Source organism: Syngnathus acus, chromosome 6, assembly GCF_901709675.1.
Source record: "Syngnathus acus chromosome 6, fSynAcu1.2, whole genome shotgun sequence".
In the NCBI taxonomy this organism is placed as follows: domain Eukaryota; kingdom Metazoa; phylum Chordata; class Actinopteri; order Syngnathiformes; family Syngnathidae; genus Syngnathus; species Syngnathus acus.
This window is the reverse complement of record NC_051092.1, coordinates 14,590,739-14,606,835: the sequence shown is the minus strand read 5'-3', so window position 1 is coordinate 14,606,835 and position 16,097 is coordinate 14,590,739. Positions and strand designations below refer to the sequence as shown.

Below are 16,097 nucleotides of genomic sequence, written 5' to 3'. Positions count from 1 at the left end.
CTTACCACAATGTTTTATAGCACAGCGATTTGTTTTATTTTTTATTTTGGCCTCGAGCGCAACTTGACTGCTTTGGCTCCAGCCATGTGTTCATTCATGTTTAGCATCTTGACTAATCTTCTTACAAGCTAAATCAATTCTAGTCATCAATCCAATCGCACATCAATCTAAATATAGACCACGATAACATCATCAGTCACAAAAATGGGGAAATTCCCATTCAACAAGATCAAAACAAAAACAAAGACGTGCTCTACCAGAACCGGTGAAAAACGTGTTGTCGCTACAGCACGTCTTTCCAATGCGCAACATCCCGCTCGGATCGAGCGAGTCCACGCCATGCAGCTGTCTGCAGTCAAATTGTCCTGGGCTTTCCTGAGAACGCAAAGCAGGAATGCTTCCTGAGAAGGACAGAATGTGAGCACCATAATCCGGCAAACAGATGTTTGGGGAAGAATGCTGGCTTGCCCAGAGGACACGGATTACCGGCGTGGAAGCGCTAACAGGAAGTTGCGCGGGCGCATCAGTGACGGTTCGTCAACGCGTAGCCATTAGGGGTGTAACGATTCATCGATACATATCGATTAATCGATATAATGCTCTACGATTTATTGGCATCGATGCTAAACGTAAACATCGATTTATATCGCCGTGTTTGACCTCGGACATTAGACGCGACTTTATTTTGAAATCCAGTTCATTGTTGCTTGCTTCCTCTTTCCGGGAGCAGTGCGCGGCGTGTTGTGTTGTGAGCAGAGCAGGCACGTGAAAGGGGAGTCGACAACTAGTACGCGGCTCCTGGGCTGGTGCTATGGCTAGTGTCCAAAAAGACGAGGAAATTTGCTCCCCTTTAGGCTTCAAGTCATTCGTTTGGAAGCACTTTGGATTCCAAAGAAAAGATGGCTCAACGGACAAGACACGTGCAGTTTGTAAATCTTGCCATGCGGTAATCAAATATTCAGGGACCACAAATCTCGCCGCACATTTAAAGAAAAAACACGACATCAAAGTTCAGTGTTAAAATAAGCACTTTGTATACTACAATACTCTTGTAATTTCCTAAATAAAGAGTTTGCAGTACCTTGTTGATTTTGCGTATGAATTGTTATAAATCAGGATATTGTTCTATATTTTTTATTTAAAAAAAAAAATATCGATCATAGAGCACTATATCGTGATGTATCGTGAATGAATCACAGCAGGCTTTAAGATATCGGCAAATATCGTATCGTGGTCCTTTGTATCGATATGATATCGTATCGTGACAAAACCCGCGATTTACACCCCTAGTAGCCATGTAACGGCGCTAACCAATGGATGATCACTTCTACGACAATCCTGGAAAATCACAACGTCCCGTCACAACGTACGAATCGTAGCGTCGGCTAACATAGTGCATACAATAATATGGTAAGAGCAGCGGGGGGAAGTTTACAAGCGGCACAATGGAAGGCGGCTGCGAAAGCCTTTTCCTTTTGTCTCGGGTGAGCGAGTTCACCTCTTCTGGTGTTGTAACTGTACACCGAGCTCGAGACTGACTAGGTGAAAGCGAGGAGCTGTCCTCCATCCCGGGCCACTCGTCTCCACCTTCTGGAGCCGCAAAAAGAGAGGAGGGCCCGGGCACTACCTGGAACCATCCATCAGCCGCAGGTGACAGGTCGTGTCCCTCGGGGGGGCCTGCCTGCTTTAGTGCACTGAGGACATCTGGATGGGAAGCATCTGGTGGAGGGGGAGGGGAGGGGGCACTTCTGCGAGAGGCCACAACAACAGGCTGTCATCTGGACTCGGCTAGCACCGCGCAATTGGGCTTGACGGCCCAGAAAGCTTTTGCAGAAGGTTGGTAAACAACACAAGTCAAGGCAGAAACGTGAGTGAACATCTCAAGTTCAACAGAGCCATTAGAAGACGACATTGACATTGAGCTCTCGCCAACTAATCGTTTCTTCCAACGTGCGCATTTGCGGGCGTCACTTAGGCACATGGCAATTAGAGTAATAGTGGGACTCAAACACCTGATGCCTCAGGAGACATCTGTCGCCACTTTGGAGGCGGAACCACGCAAAGCGTCTTCATGCAGACGACGTGTTACATTGCTTGAACAGTTGCTGGGTGGGTGGGGGGGGGGAATCACCTCATCTCGGTGTTGACCGTGAAGTCATCGCAATAGAAAAAGAATTTGTGACATGTGTCGTCATTTCCAAGCAACATTGAGCAGTTTCACGCCAAGCAGCTGCACTGGAAGCTGTCAGCCGTCAGCCGCCTTGACGTTTGCCAGATGATGAAGCGTAAATAAAGAGCTAGCAAGCGAGCGATCGAATTGCCCGTCAACATCCACAGCTGCGTGCGGACAACACCTCCACGTGCATCCTGACAGCTCAACTCAACAATTCAAAAAAAAAAAAAAAAAAAAAGAAAAAGGTCCTGAATTGACCGGGTTGTTTCGTCATCTCGCAAAACTTCCCCAATGATTTTTCATAATCCATAATCCATTTTTGATTTTGTAATCCAGGACGGATTAGTCAACATTTCATGATCTTTTTTTTTTGTGCCATCAATGCAGAGATTGAGCAAACCCGGTTTCTAGGTCACATGGCCTGGATATACTCGTCATATCATACGCGCTAAATATAGGCCACGGGAGCTTTCTAATCCGTTTCACGACCTGCGGCATCCCGAGGCCAGAGGACCAACCTGCTGCCTTCTCGTTGTATTTCGTCTGGGCTTTTGTCACCTCCGCCTCTAATTTAGAACATACGAGCGGGAGGTGAAGCCCCGGGAACGAGAGTGCGGCAGCTGCACGCCAGCCGGACTGCTGGGAATTCCCGACCGACTAAATGAAGTCCAATGAGCCTTTGGTTTTGGAGAGAGCACACGATTCACAGCCACGATTACTTGCTGTCTTTTTATTTTACTCGCTGTGCTGATTTTGAGCAGATTGAGTTAATTTTATTCTAGGTTGCTGATTGGGTGGGTGGGTTGAATACAAATGAGTCGTTCTTTGCAGAGGATAAAGAACATGTGCCCGCCAGTACACCAACAAAACAAAAAAAATGTTGCCGTCCAAAGGACGGCTCGAGGCAGGACTGCACTTGCTCGGACAGGCGCAAAAAAAAGGGCAGCGTCAGTGCGTCTTACCTCCAGCACGGGCCCCGCCCCCAGGATGATCTGCTCCACGCCGCTAGCGAAGCCCTTCTGGCTGAGGGCGGTCAGGTGGTGAATGAGAAAGTTGGTGCTCTGCGTCTTGCCAGAGCCGCTCTCGCCCGAGATGACGATGCACTGGTTGTGGCGGCGCTGCAGCATGGCGTGGTAGGCCACGTCGGCCACGGCGTAGATGTGCGGCTCCAGCTTGCCCAGCGTGTGATTGTCGTAGAGCTTGACGTACTTGGGGTTGTAGATGGGCAGGAACTGGAAGGGGTTGACCACAATGAGGATACTCCCCACGTAGGTGTAGATCTTCTCTTGGCGGAAACGTGCCCGCAGGCTCTCCAAGAGGGCGTGCTCCGTCAGTTTGGAGAGGGCGCACAAATCCGTCGGGGGGTCGCTCCCCGCCGGTTGGGGGAGGAAGCCGCGCTCTACCATGCGGCGGCGCTCCTGCGTCACCCGCAGCCACATCTGGAGGCTGCCGCCGTAGTGGATGGAACCGTCCAGGTTCTTTTCGCGCAGGAGGAAGCGGTAATCGTCGCCGCTGCCCAGCCCGCCGCGGTTCTCCAAGGCGCTCCTGGGCCACAGCATCATGCGCTGTACGGGGCAGTCGCCGGGGTTGAGGATCCACTCCTCGCCGCCAAACTCCTTCACCTCGGCCAGCACGTAGCATTTGGTGCGCTCCAGGCGCAGCCGCTCGATGAGGCACTCGATGGCCTCGGCCGCTGTGGTGTTCTTGCGGGCGCTGACGGGGCAGTAGATGGTGCCCTCGGCCAGGGAGCCCGGGTAGACGCGAAGGCTGAACTCCTGGTCCTCCAGGCGCCGCCGCATGCTGCCGCTGGCGGTGGCCATGTTGGCGCTGCTGGCGTAGCTGCAGCTGCCATCTTGTAAGCTCATGGTGGCACAGCCGCTCCCATCAGCGCTGCGCTCTCACCGGGCACGCTGGCAGCAACTCAGGACATCCCAACCTGAAGGAGACAAAGCCTGGTTGGTGAAAAAGCACGTGCTGGGATACTGGTGAATTTTTTAAAATATTTTAAAAAACATAATAATAATAATTTGTTTGCTTCATTATTGACAACTCATTCATTAATGCATTTCTCTCTGGCCGTCAATTAGGGCTGCATATTATTGGGAAAATATCATTCAGCCCTACAGTCAATCAAATGTGTATTTTCACTATTTATGAAAATAAATCGGGCGGCTCGGTGACGCACTGGGTAGCATGTCCGCCTCACAGTTAGGAGGGTGCGGGTTCGATTCCACCTCCGGCCCTCCCTGTGTGGAGTTTGCATGTTCTCCCCGGACCCGCGTGGGTTTTCTCCGGGCACTCCGGTTTCCTCCCACATCCCAAAAACATGCTTGGTAGGCCGATTGAAGACTCCAAATTGTCCCTAGGTGTGAGTGCGAGTGCAAATGGTTGTTTGTCTCTGTGTGCCCTGCGATCGGCTGGCAACCGGTTCAGGGTGTCCCCCGCCTACTGCCCGATGACGGCTGGGATAGGCTCCAGCACTCCCGCGACCCCCGTGGGGACTAAGCGGTTCAGAAAATGGATGGATGGATGGATGAAAATAAATCCATTCCAAACACTCATTTTTAATCAGAAATAATCGAAGTAGCATCTATCGTGGGAAACCAGCCGAGTCGTCACATGGTGGCGACCACTCAATAAACTCTCTGTCGGGGTGCTGAGGGGGAACGATGAATGCAGTGAAAACCAAGTCCGCAGGCACATGAAGTGATGCACAACAACAAGATGCTTTATGCATTGACGGCGTGCCACTGCCGTAAAACCATTATGCGTGCGTGCGCGTGTGTGATCATGTGACAACCCAGAGAACAGAATCCCGCCAAGTGCCAAGATTAACAGCTGCCACCTTCCGCACAAAAGTGGCTGTAATGAGCCAAACAATGGACTAATTCACCGCTCACTTCCTTGTCTATAGTGGCCAGTCTCACACACACACACACACAAAGGTTAATTGATGCTAACAAGGGCAGTGACCAATGTCGCTACAATGAAGCACAAGACTGATTACAACATACTGTACAAGAGTTATTTCAAAGGCAACATGTCGCTCCATTAGTTAGCTTTCAATTTCACAGGCCTCGGAATCATTTCTGCTTTCATAGTTCAAGTTCCTGTAGTTTTCTTTACTTTGCTGAACCCAACAGGATTTTTTTTCCAAACCTGTGGAACCTGAAGAGAACATAACATTTAGGAAAGCCTGAGCTGGGATTCGAACGCAGAACCACAAAACTATGAAGCAGATGGTTGGTAAACGATCCACTATGCCCCTATGGAAAAAATACTGTCTTGGTTGAACTCAAGCAAAGATCTCAAGGGAGCTTCTGTGAGCTCCTGAGACGCGTCTCCTTCCACGCTTCGCCCACCCTCCGTGGAGCAAACACACAGCTGACAAAGAGGCCGACTGTGATCCGCGACGAGACAGGGCCCGATTCCAAAACCAGATAAAGTGAGCGACTGAGGGCCGTGACAACTCTCGCTTTATGTCCGACCAAAAGGAACAAAATGGAAGACAAACAAGATGACCCAAGGAAGCGACAAGCTCTTCATTGACTTCAAATGTTGGCCTTGCGAGTCACACCAGTCGTGCGCTAGTAGAAACAATTCAACATGTATTTAAAATTTCGGTAAGTCACAGTGTTCAGAAAATTGTTTTTTGTAAAAGATACTCAACAAAGACAACAGCAATGGTCTCAAGATAATCGCTCACAACCTTGCTGTTGTCGTAGATCGCCAACAAACATTTGGCTAGCTGTAATTGCTAATGTACTTATTTGAATAATTCTATGTAAAAACAAAATCGGGCTTTGAATCAGCAGGCTAACATAGCAACGGTTGCTAAGCTAGAGTTCATGACCCCAAGACGCAGGCCTCTGATTAGCATATCGCCGTTTGTTTGAGTTGCTGTAGCAAGTTAGCTAACCGCTGTGACAGCCATGATGGGAGGGGCGACTTTGCCATTAAAGGCAATGTGTGGACATGAAAAATTTTCAGCGACAGTAAAAATGTATGCTAGCTGCTGCCCTGGCTACTGTGAATTTCTGGAGAACAAGCTGTCAGAAATGTAAAGATGCCCTTTAGGAAATAAAGGATATTACAGATTACCATACGATAAAGCTAAAGCCCTACTTCGAGTAATGGTTTATTTTTTTAGGGGATGTGAGGAGGGGGCGGGGTCATAAGCGATAAGTCCCACTGAATTGACTATAATGCTTCTCAAAATCCACTCGACGACCATAAAACACACACCCTTTTAGGAACAGAAAAGCTATTTGTCTGTTGTTTATGTGAAAACAAAAACAAATTGAGATGTCCTTGAAGACCAAAACGTTCCTGGTTTCTTTTTGCCTTTATACTATAAGTTCATTTGAAAAACAAACCAGTTCTGGTCTGAATCGTTCTTATCCTCCTCTTCCGCTCCCCTCCCTCATTCTTGCTCTGCGGCCTGCATTCAGTTCTCACCAGTGTAACAGCAATAAACACCGAACCTCAGCATTCCTCAACACACACACACGCGCACACACACACACACACGCACACACACACACGCGCACAAGCACATATATAAACATACACGTACTGCACTTCAAATCTTTTGACACAGGAAGTGTGTTTTCCTGCCTGAGCCCAAACTCAGACTGGTACTGTAAACTCAAAGAAAAGGATCATTGCGGGAATTACATCATGGCACAAAACACATAAACTACACGTGCATGCACTAACACATACACTAACCGACTCACTCACTAACCGACTCACTCACTCACTCACTCACTCACTCACTCACTCACTCACTCACTCACTCACTCACTCACTCACTCACTCACTCACTCACTCACTCACTCACTCACTCACTCACATGTGGATTTAACCAAACCACATAACATTCTTACAAAAGACTGCTGGCTTATTGATAAGAAAATGCCATAGATGAGCTAATGAAATTGTCACTGAGAGCTTTAACTCACTCACGGAATTGCTGTCTTATGTCACACAATTAAACAGATTAATAGAGTAATAAAAAGTTTGTCATAACAAATGAGTGCCGAGTCATTGGAGGCTCTGCTCGGTTGAGATGCCACAACAACACAAAATATGTCACCAAAGCGACACGCACGCGCGCGCACGCACACACGCACACACGCACACACGCACACATATGCTGGTCCCAAAGTGCATTGTGGCGTCACTAACATTGCAACAGCGTCCTGTTCTGGGATGACATCATCCTGAAAGCGAAGGTATTGATTTAAAACCCCAACCCTGTAAAAGGGACAGCCACTAAGGGAGCATCTGTTGCCATGGTTACCGCCACACACTTGCTTGAAATCAATTTGAGCAACACTTTGGAAGGAGGGCCAAATGCAAAAATTTAATCACTTCATTGGATGAAGAGCTTGTTTCATATTATGATCAACTTTATTTTTAAACTCTTCTATTTATACTGCATACATTATATAGTTTTATTATTATTTATTTTCATTGGATTTATTATTATTATTAGTAGTAGTAGTAGTAGTAATAATAATAATAATTATTATTATTATTGTGGCTTTCTAGATTTCATTAATAAATGATCCAGAATTCATATTATGCGCTCTACATTTTATTTGTAATTGATTCAGTTGTAGTTTTGTATTTTCACGAAGTGTTAACATAGGTATTGACTGTAACCATAACGGCAGCGGGGGCAGGGGACGGGTCCTAACGCCTCCCTAATACCTCCATCATTTTCATTGATCCGCCGGTTAGCCACGTGCCTTTCTGCGGGGACGATGATCAATATCAACTTCTGGTTTCTGCGCATTAAAACGATCGATGCTGAGATGAGATTCAATTTTTGGAACACTGCGGCACATCATGCTAGATTTTTTATTTTTTTTATTTAGCTGGGCCGCGCTCCAAAACGCACTCGAGAGGAGCGCAACAAAATAACAACTCAGCGCGAGGAGACGCAACATTGACCGACGGCGCTCAAAACCGCACGACGTGTTTAGTTCTTGGGGAAAACCCCACTATAGAGGCTTTGCAGTCACGTGGTTTTATCACGTGATTTTGTGTTATGCCGCCATCTTGGCGGTCAACTAGTCAGCTCGTTCCTACGTGTTTGTATGGATTGTCTGATTTCTGCGCTACGTTTTCACCGATTTCTTCCGAATTATGGCTGATTTGCTATCCAACGAAGTTAGGCATTTGGATGAAGACTCCAAGAATCGTCACAGAGAGAAGTTGAACCTTGTTGGCACAACGGATCCGTACCTTTTACCGAGAAGCATGCTAAAATCGCCCGAGCATTTTGCAACAGCCGACCTGCCTGAACGCTCATATCCAGATATTTATAATTACCTCGTCGATTTGTTTTGTAATGGCATTTCATAACTTGACATATTAAAAAACTGAATAGAGTGAAATCATTCAGATACTGTACCTGTCTGTTCAAGTTGCTACCATTTTTATTATTTGTTTATTTTTGCATGATGCCACATCTGATTGGCTTGAAAACTTAACCAATAAATATAATTCAATATTTACATTGATAACGTTTTCAAGCATCATGAAAAAATAAACACAAAATAAAAACGGGGGGGTGAACTGAAGAAATCATCCCATTCCCTGCCTTGCTGCTCTTGCTGCCTTTCTAAAAATGCACCCAGCATTTTCAACAATCATATTTGTATCATCCCATATTGTATTATTTCACATTTTGTGAAACAAATCAGGGGTGAATAGTTTGTTTACATACCTGATATGAAGTCCTCATTGCATATCCTTGTGTAAATCGTAGGTTTCCATCGTTCACGACGAATATCCGCGATCCATTTATCACGTTTTTTCATGTTCGCCGGAAATCTATAGAAGCTAAGATTTGGTTTATCGCCTCGTCTATTGCTACATCCAACAGCACAGCAGGTATCCGGCATTTTTAAGCTCAAATAGCAGCAGATATAACAAGAAAGCGTGTGTGAGTCGTTGACCGGCACTGAAAAGTTGACCGCCATGATGGCCGCCAAGCTAATGTGGGTAGCTTGATGACGTCAGCTGCAAAGCCTCTATTGTGCGGATATGACCTTTTTTTTTCCCAACCTTTTCACCATGACGTCACAAGTGGCAAAAGCTCAAGCGATTTTTCAGAGCGGGAATATAGGGAAAAAAAATACATCTGAAATGATCAGCATTCAAATGTCTCCGTCCAAAAAGATGTTACGGGATGTAAACGAAACGATCATAGATCTATAGCATTCGTCCTATCTTCTTTTATCAAGGGATCAGCCAGACTGCAAATATGCGAGGGTCAACTGCGCTCTTACTTCGCTGACAGTTTTCTGTTTTTAGACGCATTACAGCAGGAAGCGCCGACAACTCAGACGAGAGCTGAAACTGTCAGCAAGGTCAGAGTTCTTCTCTTGACCCCTAAAACATTTTGTCAGAGCACAGGAACTTAACTTCATTCATTTTTCCTACTTTTGTCATCATCTGTGCAACATGGGTTAGTTTCACACTCACAAAAAAAAAAACTGGTTTCTTATTAAAAGGTAGAGAGAATGAGTTTTATCTGTCAACCAGAACCGACGCTGATATTAATCTTGCTGATGTCAAACACAAAGCGATGCAATGGTGCCATTTGCCAAACAGTGATTCATAAACCCAAATTTTACAGACCCTCTTGCACGCCTACACGTTGAAACATGTGCTTGACGGACATATTTGTTGATGGCAGTAAATGGTTGGATTTTGATCAACAAGTATAAACGTCCACAGGAGTGAATGAGTTAAATAATTGTGCCTTGGTGTCTATTGTTTAGAAGCATTATGAAACAGTTGCTGCCTTTATACTAAAGTGGGCTTTGTATCCAAGTGTCAAGGTCCTCTTTTTGGTTGAGCTGTGTGGTCACTTTCACTTCCACTTTGGAGGCGCTCGTGTCGCATCACTTCCTGCCTGGGTTACTCCAAATCATCAGAGAAGCTGTGTTTCCCCTAGTCATGGAGAAACCAGAACGAGTTGAAACTAACTCGCAGTCTCATTATCAAATAACTTCTAAAGAATTGAAATCCAAATTTACGCTTAGTCATCATTTATACCCTAACCCTATTTGAAACACTTGGCCCAATAATCATCATCATCATCATCATCATCATCCTCGTGATGGTTGCCATGGCAACAGACCTGGCTCACTCGACTTTTTCCAGCCGTTTATTAGATCCCCTCCTTAAAAAGATAAAAAACAACGCAGGTTTGGAAATCCTTCTGGTGTCCGAGGAACAAATAGGTGGGAGGGGGTGTCGAATTCCATTGGCGGGAATAATATCGCAAACAGACATACGCCCTAACAAACAGGCTGTGTGTGTGTGTGTGTGTGTGTGTGTGTGTGTGTGTGTGTGTGTGTGTGTGTGTGTGTGTGTGTGTGTGTGTGTGTGTGTGTGTGTGTGTGTGTGTGTGTGTTTTACTGAGGCTGTGTGACGGACGGGATGGTTGCCACCTGCACGACGCGACATGACGACGCGTGATGACATCCGCGTGTGCATGCGTGAGAGGAACGAGCGCCACGACGAGTATCAATAACAGTTGCAAGAATGCGGTCATTAGGGACGAGCCTCGGGGCACATCTCGTTCAAGCGAATCCGTCTCATACCAAAGTTCACACACTTAAGAAGATGCGCCCTGGACAGGTCGCCAACCAATCACAGGGCGCAGAGCGCTAAATGTTTCCGTTTAGCAGGCAAGACCTCTCCGATGTCGGTACACGTGCTGAGCGCAGTATAGGAACATCGCAACAATAACAATTGTGGTTTTGATGTGATACTAACGCGGAACGACCTATTTTCCTTAAACGCATTTTTAAAAATTCATCATACATGCATATATACAGACAGAGGTGTCCATTTTGTATCACAAAGACACACACACACAACATGTAAGAGGTGGCGTGCAGATGCTGCGCCCCCTCCCCCCCGCCTTCTTCCAGCCGCCAAATCCACTTAGCGGCCACTGTTGGTGCGCGTGTGCGCGCTTGCCTTCTACTCAATGGCAGTCGCTGTCCTTCCTACTTGCTCTAATCGACTGTCAGTCAGTCAAAGACGAACAGCACTTGCACCTTGGGGGCCTCCCGTGCACCTCGAAGAGTCTCAAATCGTCCAAATACGGAATCACAATAAACGACAAGAAGTGCCGGTTCAATTGAATGCGGCCGAGGCCGACTGTTCGTGAATATTATTGTGATGACGATCAACAATCAATCAAGTGAGATTAGATCATCACGATGGTCACAATGGAAGACCAATCCATGATGAAGGATTAGAAACAGGGATTAGGCATCAACAAGCGCACGTGTGCGTGTGTGTTTCTGGTTCTTTGCCTTCATTTGAATTAATTAACTCCACTTTGACCACACACGCACAGAGCCATTTCAGCGCCATGACAACAGCCGACGCCACAAACCAATCGCCACCCTCGTCTCATTGTCGCCGGCCAATCGGAGCGCTCGGTGCTCCTCACTAGTGGAAAATACTATGATCGATGAATCAAGTTTGCGTTATTTGAGGAGCTATTTGCGTGCAATACGTTCAAAAATCACATTTTCCATCGCATCTCGCTTTCGCCGCACGGCAGTTGAAGAAGGAATGATTCCGATTACTGCGACTTCCTCTAGGACGAATAGTTTCCAAAAGCTAAGTGACTCGCAGGCTGCCGTAAAAGTGGAGCCTCAACCAAGCGTGACGTTTTGCACATCTTTGACAACGAATGAGATTTAATGGCGAATGTCAGTCGACGCGCAAATGTTGATCATCTGACTGCAACCACCGCGCTACAAAGCGTTTGATTGTCTCCAGACGCTTCACTCTAATCTGCCAGCGTGACGCCATTTGCTTCATATGGCGGATCTCTTCTTTGTGCCAACAACTTCAGATGAACGTACAGTACATACTCTACTCCGGCTCACCTGATAAGGTTTGAGGCAAAAAAAAAAAAAATTCCACAATCACTAAGTCAAATGATTATGAAGCAGAAAATGAGCAAACAAAGTAGCGCCTAAAGCAAAACACAAAAAAAACGGAGCACAAGACAATTGCGCCACTGACAGAAGATCGACTGAGTGGCCCTAAAACACACCAAATCCAATTTTACTGCAATATTCTTTGTTTTGCCCTGAAGGAAAAATTTGGACTGAAAATGACAATGACGGCATCAAATGAAGATGACCCTGCCCCTGTGGCATTGTGTGGCGCTCTATTAATAGACCTGCTGAGAGATACATAAGGGAACGTGGCGCCAACACGGTTTACAAAGCCATGACCTCATCTTGGTGTTGGCTTACGCCAAACAAACCTCCGGCGACTTTCTGGCTCGACAGCAAATGTAAAGCTCCAATTTGAAATAGATTCCCGGCCATAACGTAAAATGAGTCCTGCTCAGAAATCGGAAAGCCCAAAGTCAACGCAAACATGCTCGGCTGAAACTTGTGTGATGTCCCCCACATTTAACAATGCAGGGAATCTGGGAAATACAAGCCACACTAAAGGCATCAGTTAGAACAAGACTGTCGCAGTCAACTATTTTTCGATTATGCAAGCGATTAATCAGATAACATTTTATTTTGCACGAAACCATTTTTATCTCAGTTACTGTTTTCTAACGACTTGATTGAAGTTTATTTGTGATGGAACAAAACTAAATAACAATTAAGCAATGTAACATGTGAAGGATTGATGTTGAGAACGGTTTGAAACCGATTCGGTTAACTGCTTAGGTCATTATGTTGTAAAGTCAAAGCAGATGTTTGCAAATGTCTTATTTTGAAGAAACACAAAACACGGTCGGTCCGCTTTTGAAAAGGATGACAAATATCACAGACTGTTGATTTGAACAATTTTACATGCAACAATGACTTGAAAAGATGACTCAATTATTAAAATAGTCGTCCACGTGGAACCGAATTGCAGCCTTGCAGCTTGGGGGACGGGAACAATTGCTTGCAATCAGGTACATGATGTTGTCTTTTAGGAGTCATCCAGTGCGTTTGGTCGACAAAAACCCAAACTGCCTGAACACGCTCGGCAGCAGTTTGCCGAGCGAGCGGCACGCTCTTGAGAGAACCCTCATTGCGCCGTCATCTTTGCTGACATTAACATTTCATTTGGCTTATTATGTAAGTGGCAAAGCCTGCGCGAGGCGGGCTGAGCACATCATTCTGACAGCAGGCAGCTGGCCTGCAAAGTCACCCATGCAGCGGCAGCACAGACAACACCCCCCCCTTATCCCCTCCTCCAAAATCCCTCATGTGAACATGCAACTCAGGGAGACGTCAGAGTTAAACGTGCGTACATGCCAACGTTGAAAAATCCACGTTGGATTAGGCCGGAAAGGCGGGAATGTAAATTTGGAACTACTACAGCCGGTGTGCCACAAGGGTCCGTGCTTGGCCCCAATTATTTCTGGGTTTTCTTAAATGACAGTTAAGTGCTGGCGCTTTTGCTTTCTGGGAAAAAACACGTGACATCCACGTGAAGAGAATCACATGTATTCAAATTGACTAAAAATAATAATTAAAGCCCCGAAGTGATGTCACGGTTGTATTTTGGTACAAATAGCCACAGGCTGGTTGTGGGCTTTTACACTCCCCCCCCCCCCCGTCGAGCAAGTCTATCATGCGAGCTCTTGGACCAGAGACTTGAGGGGCCGCCGTGTCGTCTGGATGAGATGGCCAGTCTCAACTTGTCAACTAGCCCACGGCAGCGTTGTCACACCGGCTGACCAACAAGAACACGAGTCTCCAGTGAGCCGAATGTTTGTTTTGGGAATTTGCGACCAAGTCGAAGTACCTGGACAAAAAGTGCGGCTTAAGTTGGAGCCTTCGAGTTGATCATCAGCCAACTGGGAGCAGCATAAGACAGATAGACAGCCGCTATTGTGTACACGGAGATGGTCTCAGCTCCTCTGTACAGCGCTAATACGTCTTGCGTCTTTGTTTTTGCTAGTTTGACGGTTAAACTTCAACTAGGAGGGGGCAATATGCAACTTGAAGCCTTTTTTGTGACAATCGCTTGACCCCAGTCTTTCTATCGGACCAGTTGCTGCTAGTTGGGACGCGCGTTGAGTCACTGCCACCATTGTATGTCAAGTGTGCGAGTGCAAGTCAAAGAAAACATAAATCAGACAAAAGATGGCTCATATCCAAAAAATCATGCAAAATTGGACCTCAAGGCACAAGTATATGAGGATTATAGTAAGAAGCCCCAAACAGCTTGAGAGCCCGCGAGAGTCCAATATGATGCTAGCAATGAATGACTTGCATTTGCGGCTTCATTTTACAATCACTTAGTCTTTCATTTTTAACTCCTCAAGCAACATCACTTGCAAAAATGGGAGGGGGGCATTCACATCAGAACCTTGCTTGATTTATTTCTTTTGGGGGGGGGGGCTGCAAAGGAGATTGGAAGCACCCCCCTCCCTTCTGTCCTTCCCTCCCTTCCTTTAGAAGGGACTGCGACAATATGACTACATGAACACACATTGCTCAGAGCAAAAATATATCTATGCGCACGGAAACGTTAGGTAAGAAAACCATTTAACATTCAAACGAGGCGGCTGCGACAAGGGGCGCGTGTGTGTGTGTGTGTGGGGGGGGGGGGGGGGGAGCATATTCCATCTTTTTGGTTTCATAACCGTATGTGACTGTGGACATGATGACAGCGTGCAACATTATGTCCGCACACACAAAAAAAAAAAGACAAGGAAAGAGAAGGGGGCTTTGGTCTTACCTTCTCCTCCTCCGCCGCCGCCGCTGCCTCCTCCTCCTCCTCCAGTCCGCCCGAGCGACGAGGAAGAGCGGCCAACCGCCACCGAGTCAGCCGGAGCCCACTGCGGTGCGTCCGGACAAGCCAGCCACAATCCGCCGGTCCGATGTGTCGATCATGGAGAATCAAATTCCGGGGGAAAAGCTGCTCCAGTGTCTGTGTGTGTGTGTGTGTGTTTGGAGGATTCTGTCAGAATCTGTCTGCCGTCCTTGCCGTCACTTCACGTTACCTCACACACGTCACACACGCCGCCGTCCTCTCTTCAAGGCTTCCTCAACACAGCTGCACGTGGCCGCGCCGCGCGTCCACGCGTGGGATGCAATAGGGAAGTGGTGAGAAGGGGGGAGGGCGGAGGGGGGGACCCTCCTACGAACACAATAACAAATCAGATTTAGACTAGCAATTGACCGCTCACTTAGGAGGGAAATTGGATAGAGAGACAGAGAGATAGCGAGATTTGACAGACTCCATCAGTACCCAAAACCTTAAAATAAGGCCACTTGCCTGATCCCAATACCTGGTATATTTGTACTCGCTCATCCCTAACTTATATACATAAATATGAAAATATAATTCACTCCCAAATCACTGCTTGCTCATTTTAGTAAAATTAACGTTTTTATATTATTTTTATGTGACATTGTCCTTAAAAAAATCATTTTACATTGTTACATATTCCACAAAGACTTAAAAAATTAATTTCGCCTACAAATGATTTGACGTTTGCTATGACGCTTGACTCACATCCGATAGTCAAGGTAAGGTCGCCTTTGTGTGGTTAAAATGTGTATTACACATAACCCGTTTGGTTGAGTCGCGCAAACTAGTCAGCAATTTGTTTAATAAACCGCAGCTAAAGTTGTGATTCAAAATACGCAAAAAGTATTTATAGTAGTATAGTATATACCGTTTTTTTTCATGTATAATGCGCCCCCATGTATAATACACACCCTAAAAATGGCATGTCGATGCTGGAAAAAAGCCGGTACCCATGTATAATACGCACCCAAATTTTGACTCTTACTTAAGTCCGTAAACGTAAAATTATTTCAGAAAAAAGATGATCTTTGGGAACAACCGGATGTTATTCTGCCGGTCAGTATCACTGCGCATGCGCTAGCAAACTCGATAGCGA

The 16,097-nt window shown here is 46.2% G+C and overlaps 1 protein-coding gene across 15 annotated transcripts in view; it reads right to left on the bottom strand.

The window, feature by feature from the left end:
* The window catches only part of myo9ab (myosin IXAb), a 46,637-nt gene extending 31,373 nt beyond the window's left edge, over nt 1–15,264 (bottom strand). For all 15 annotated transcript variants that reach the window (XM_037253441.1, XM_037253450.1, XM_037253449.1 and 12 more), the window contains exons 1-2: nt 14,927–15,264; nt 3,136–4,109 (exon numbers count right to left, since the gene is read on the bottom strand). In XM_037253441.1, coding sequence (XP_037109336.1) covers nt 3,136–4,038 — 903 coding nt within the window. In that variant the 5' untranslated portion in view covers nt 4,039–4,109; nt 14,927–15,264. The remainder of the gene's footprint in view (nt 1–3,135; nt 4,110–14,926) is intronic.
* Between the last annotated feature and the right edge of the window lie 833 nt (nt 15,265–16,097).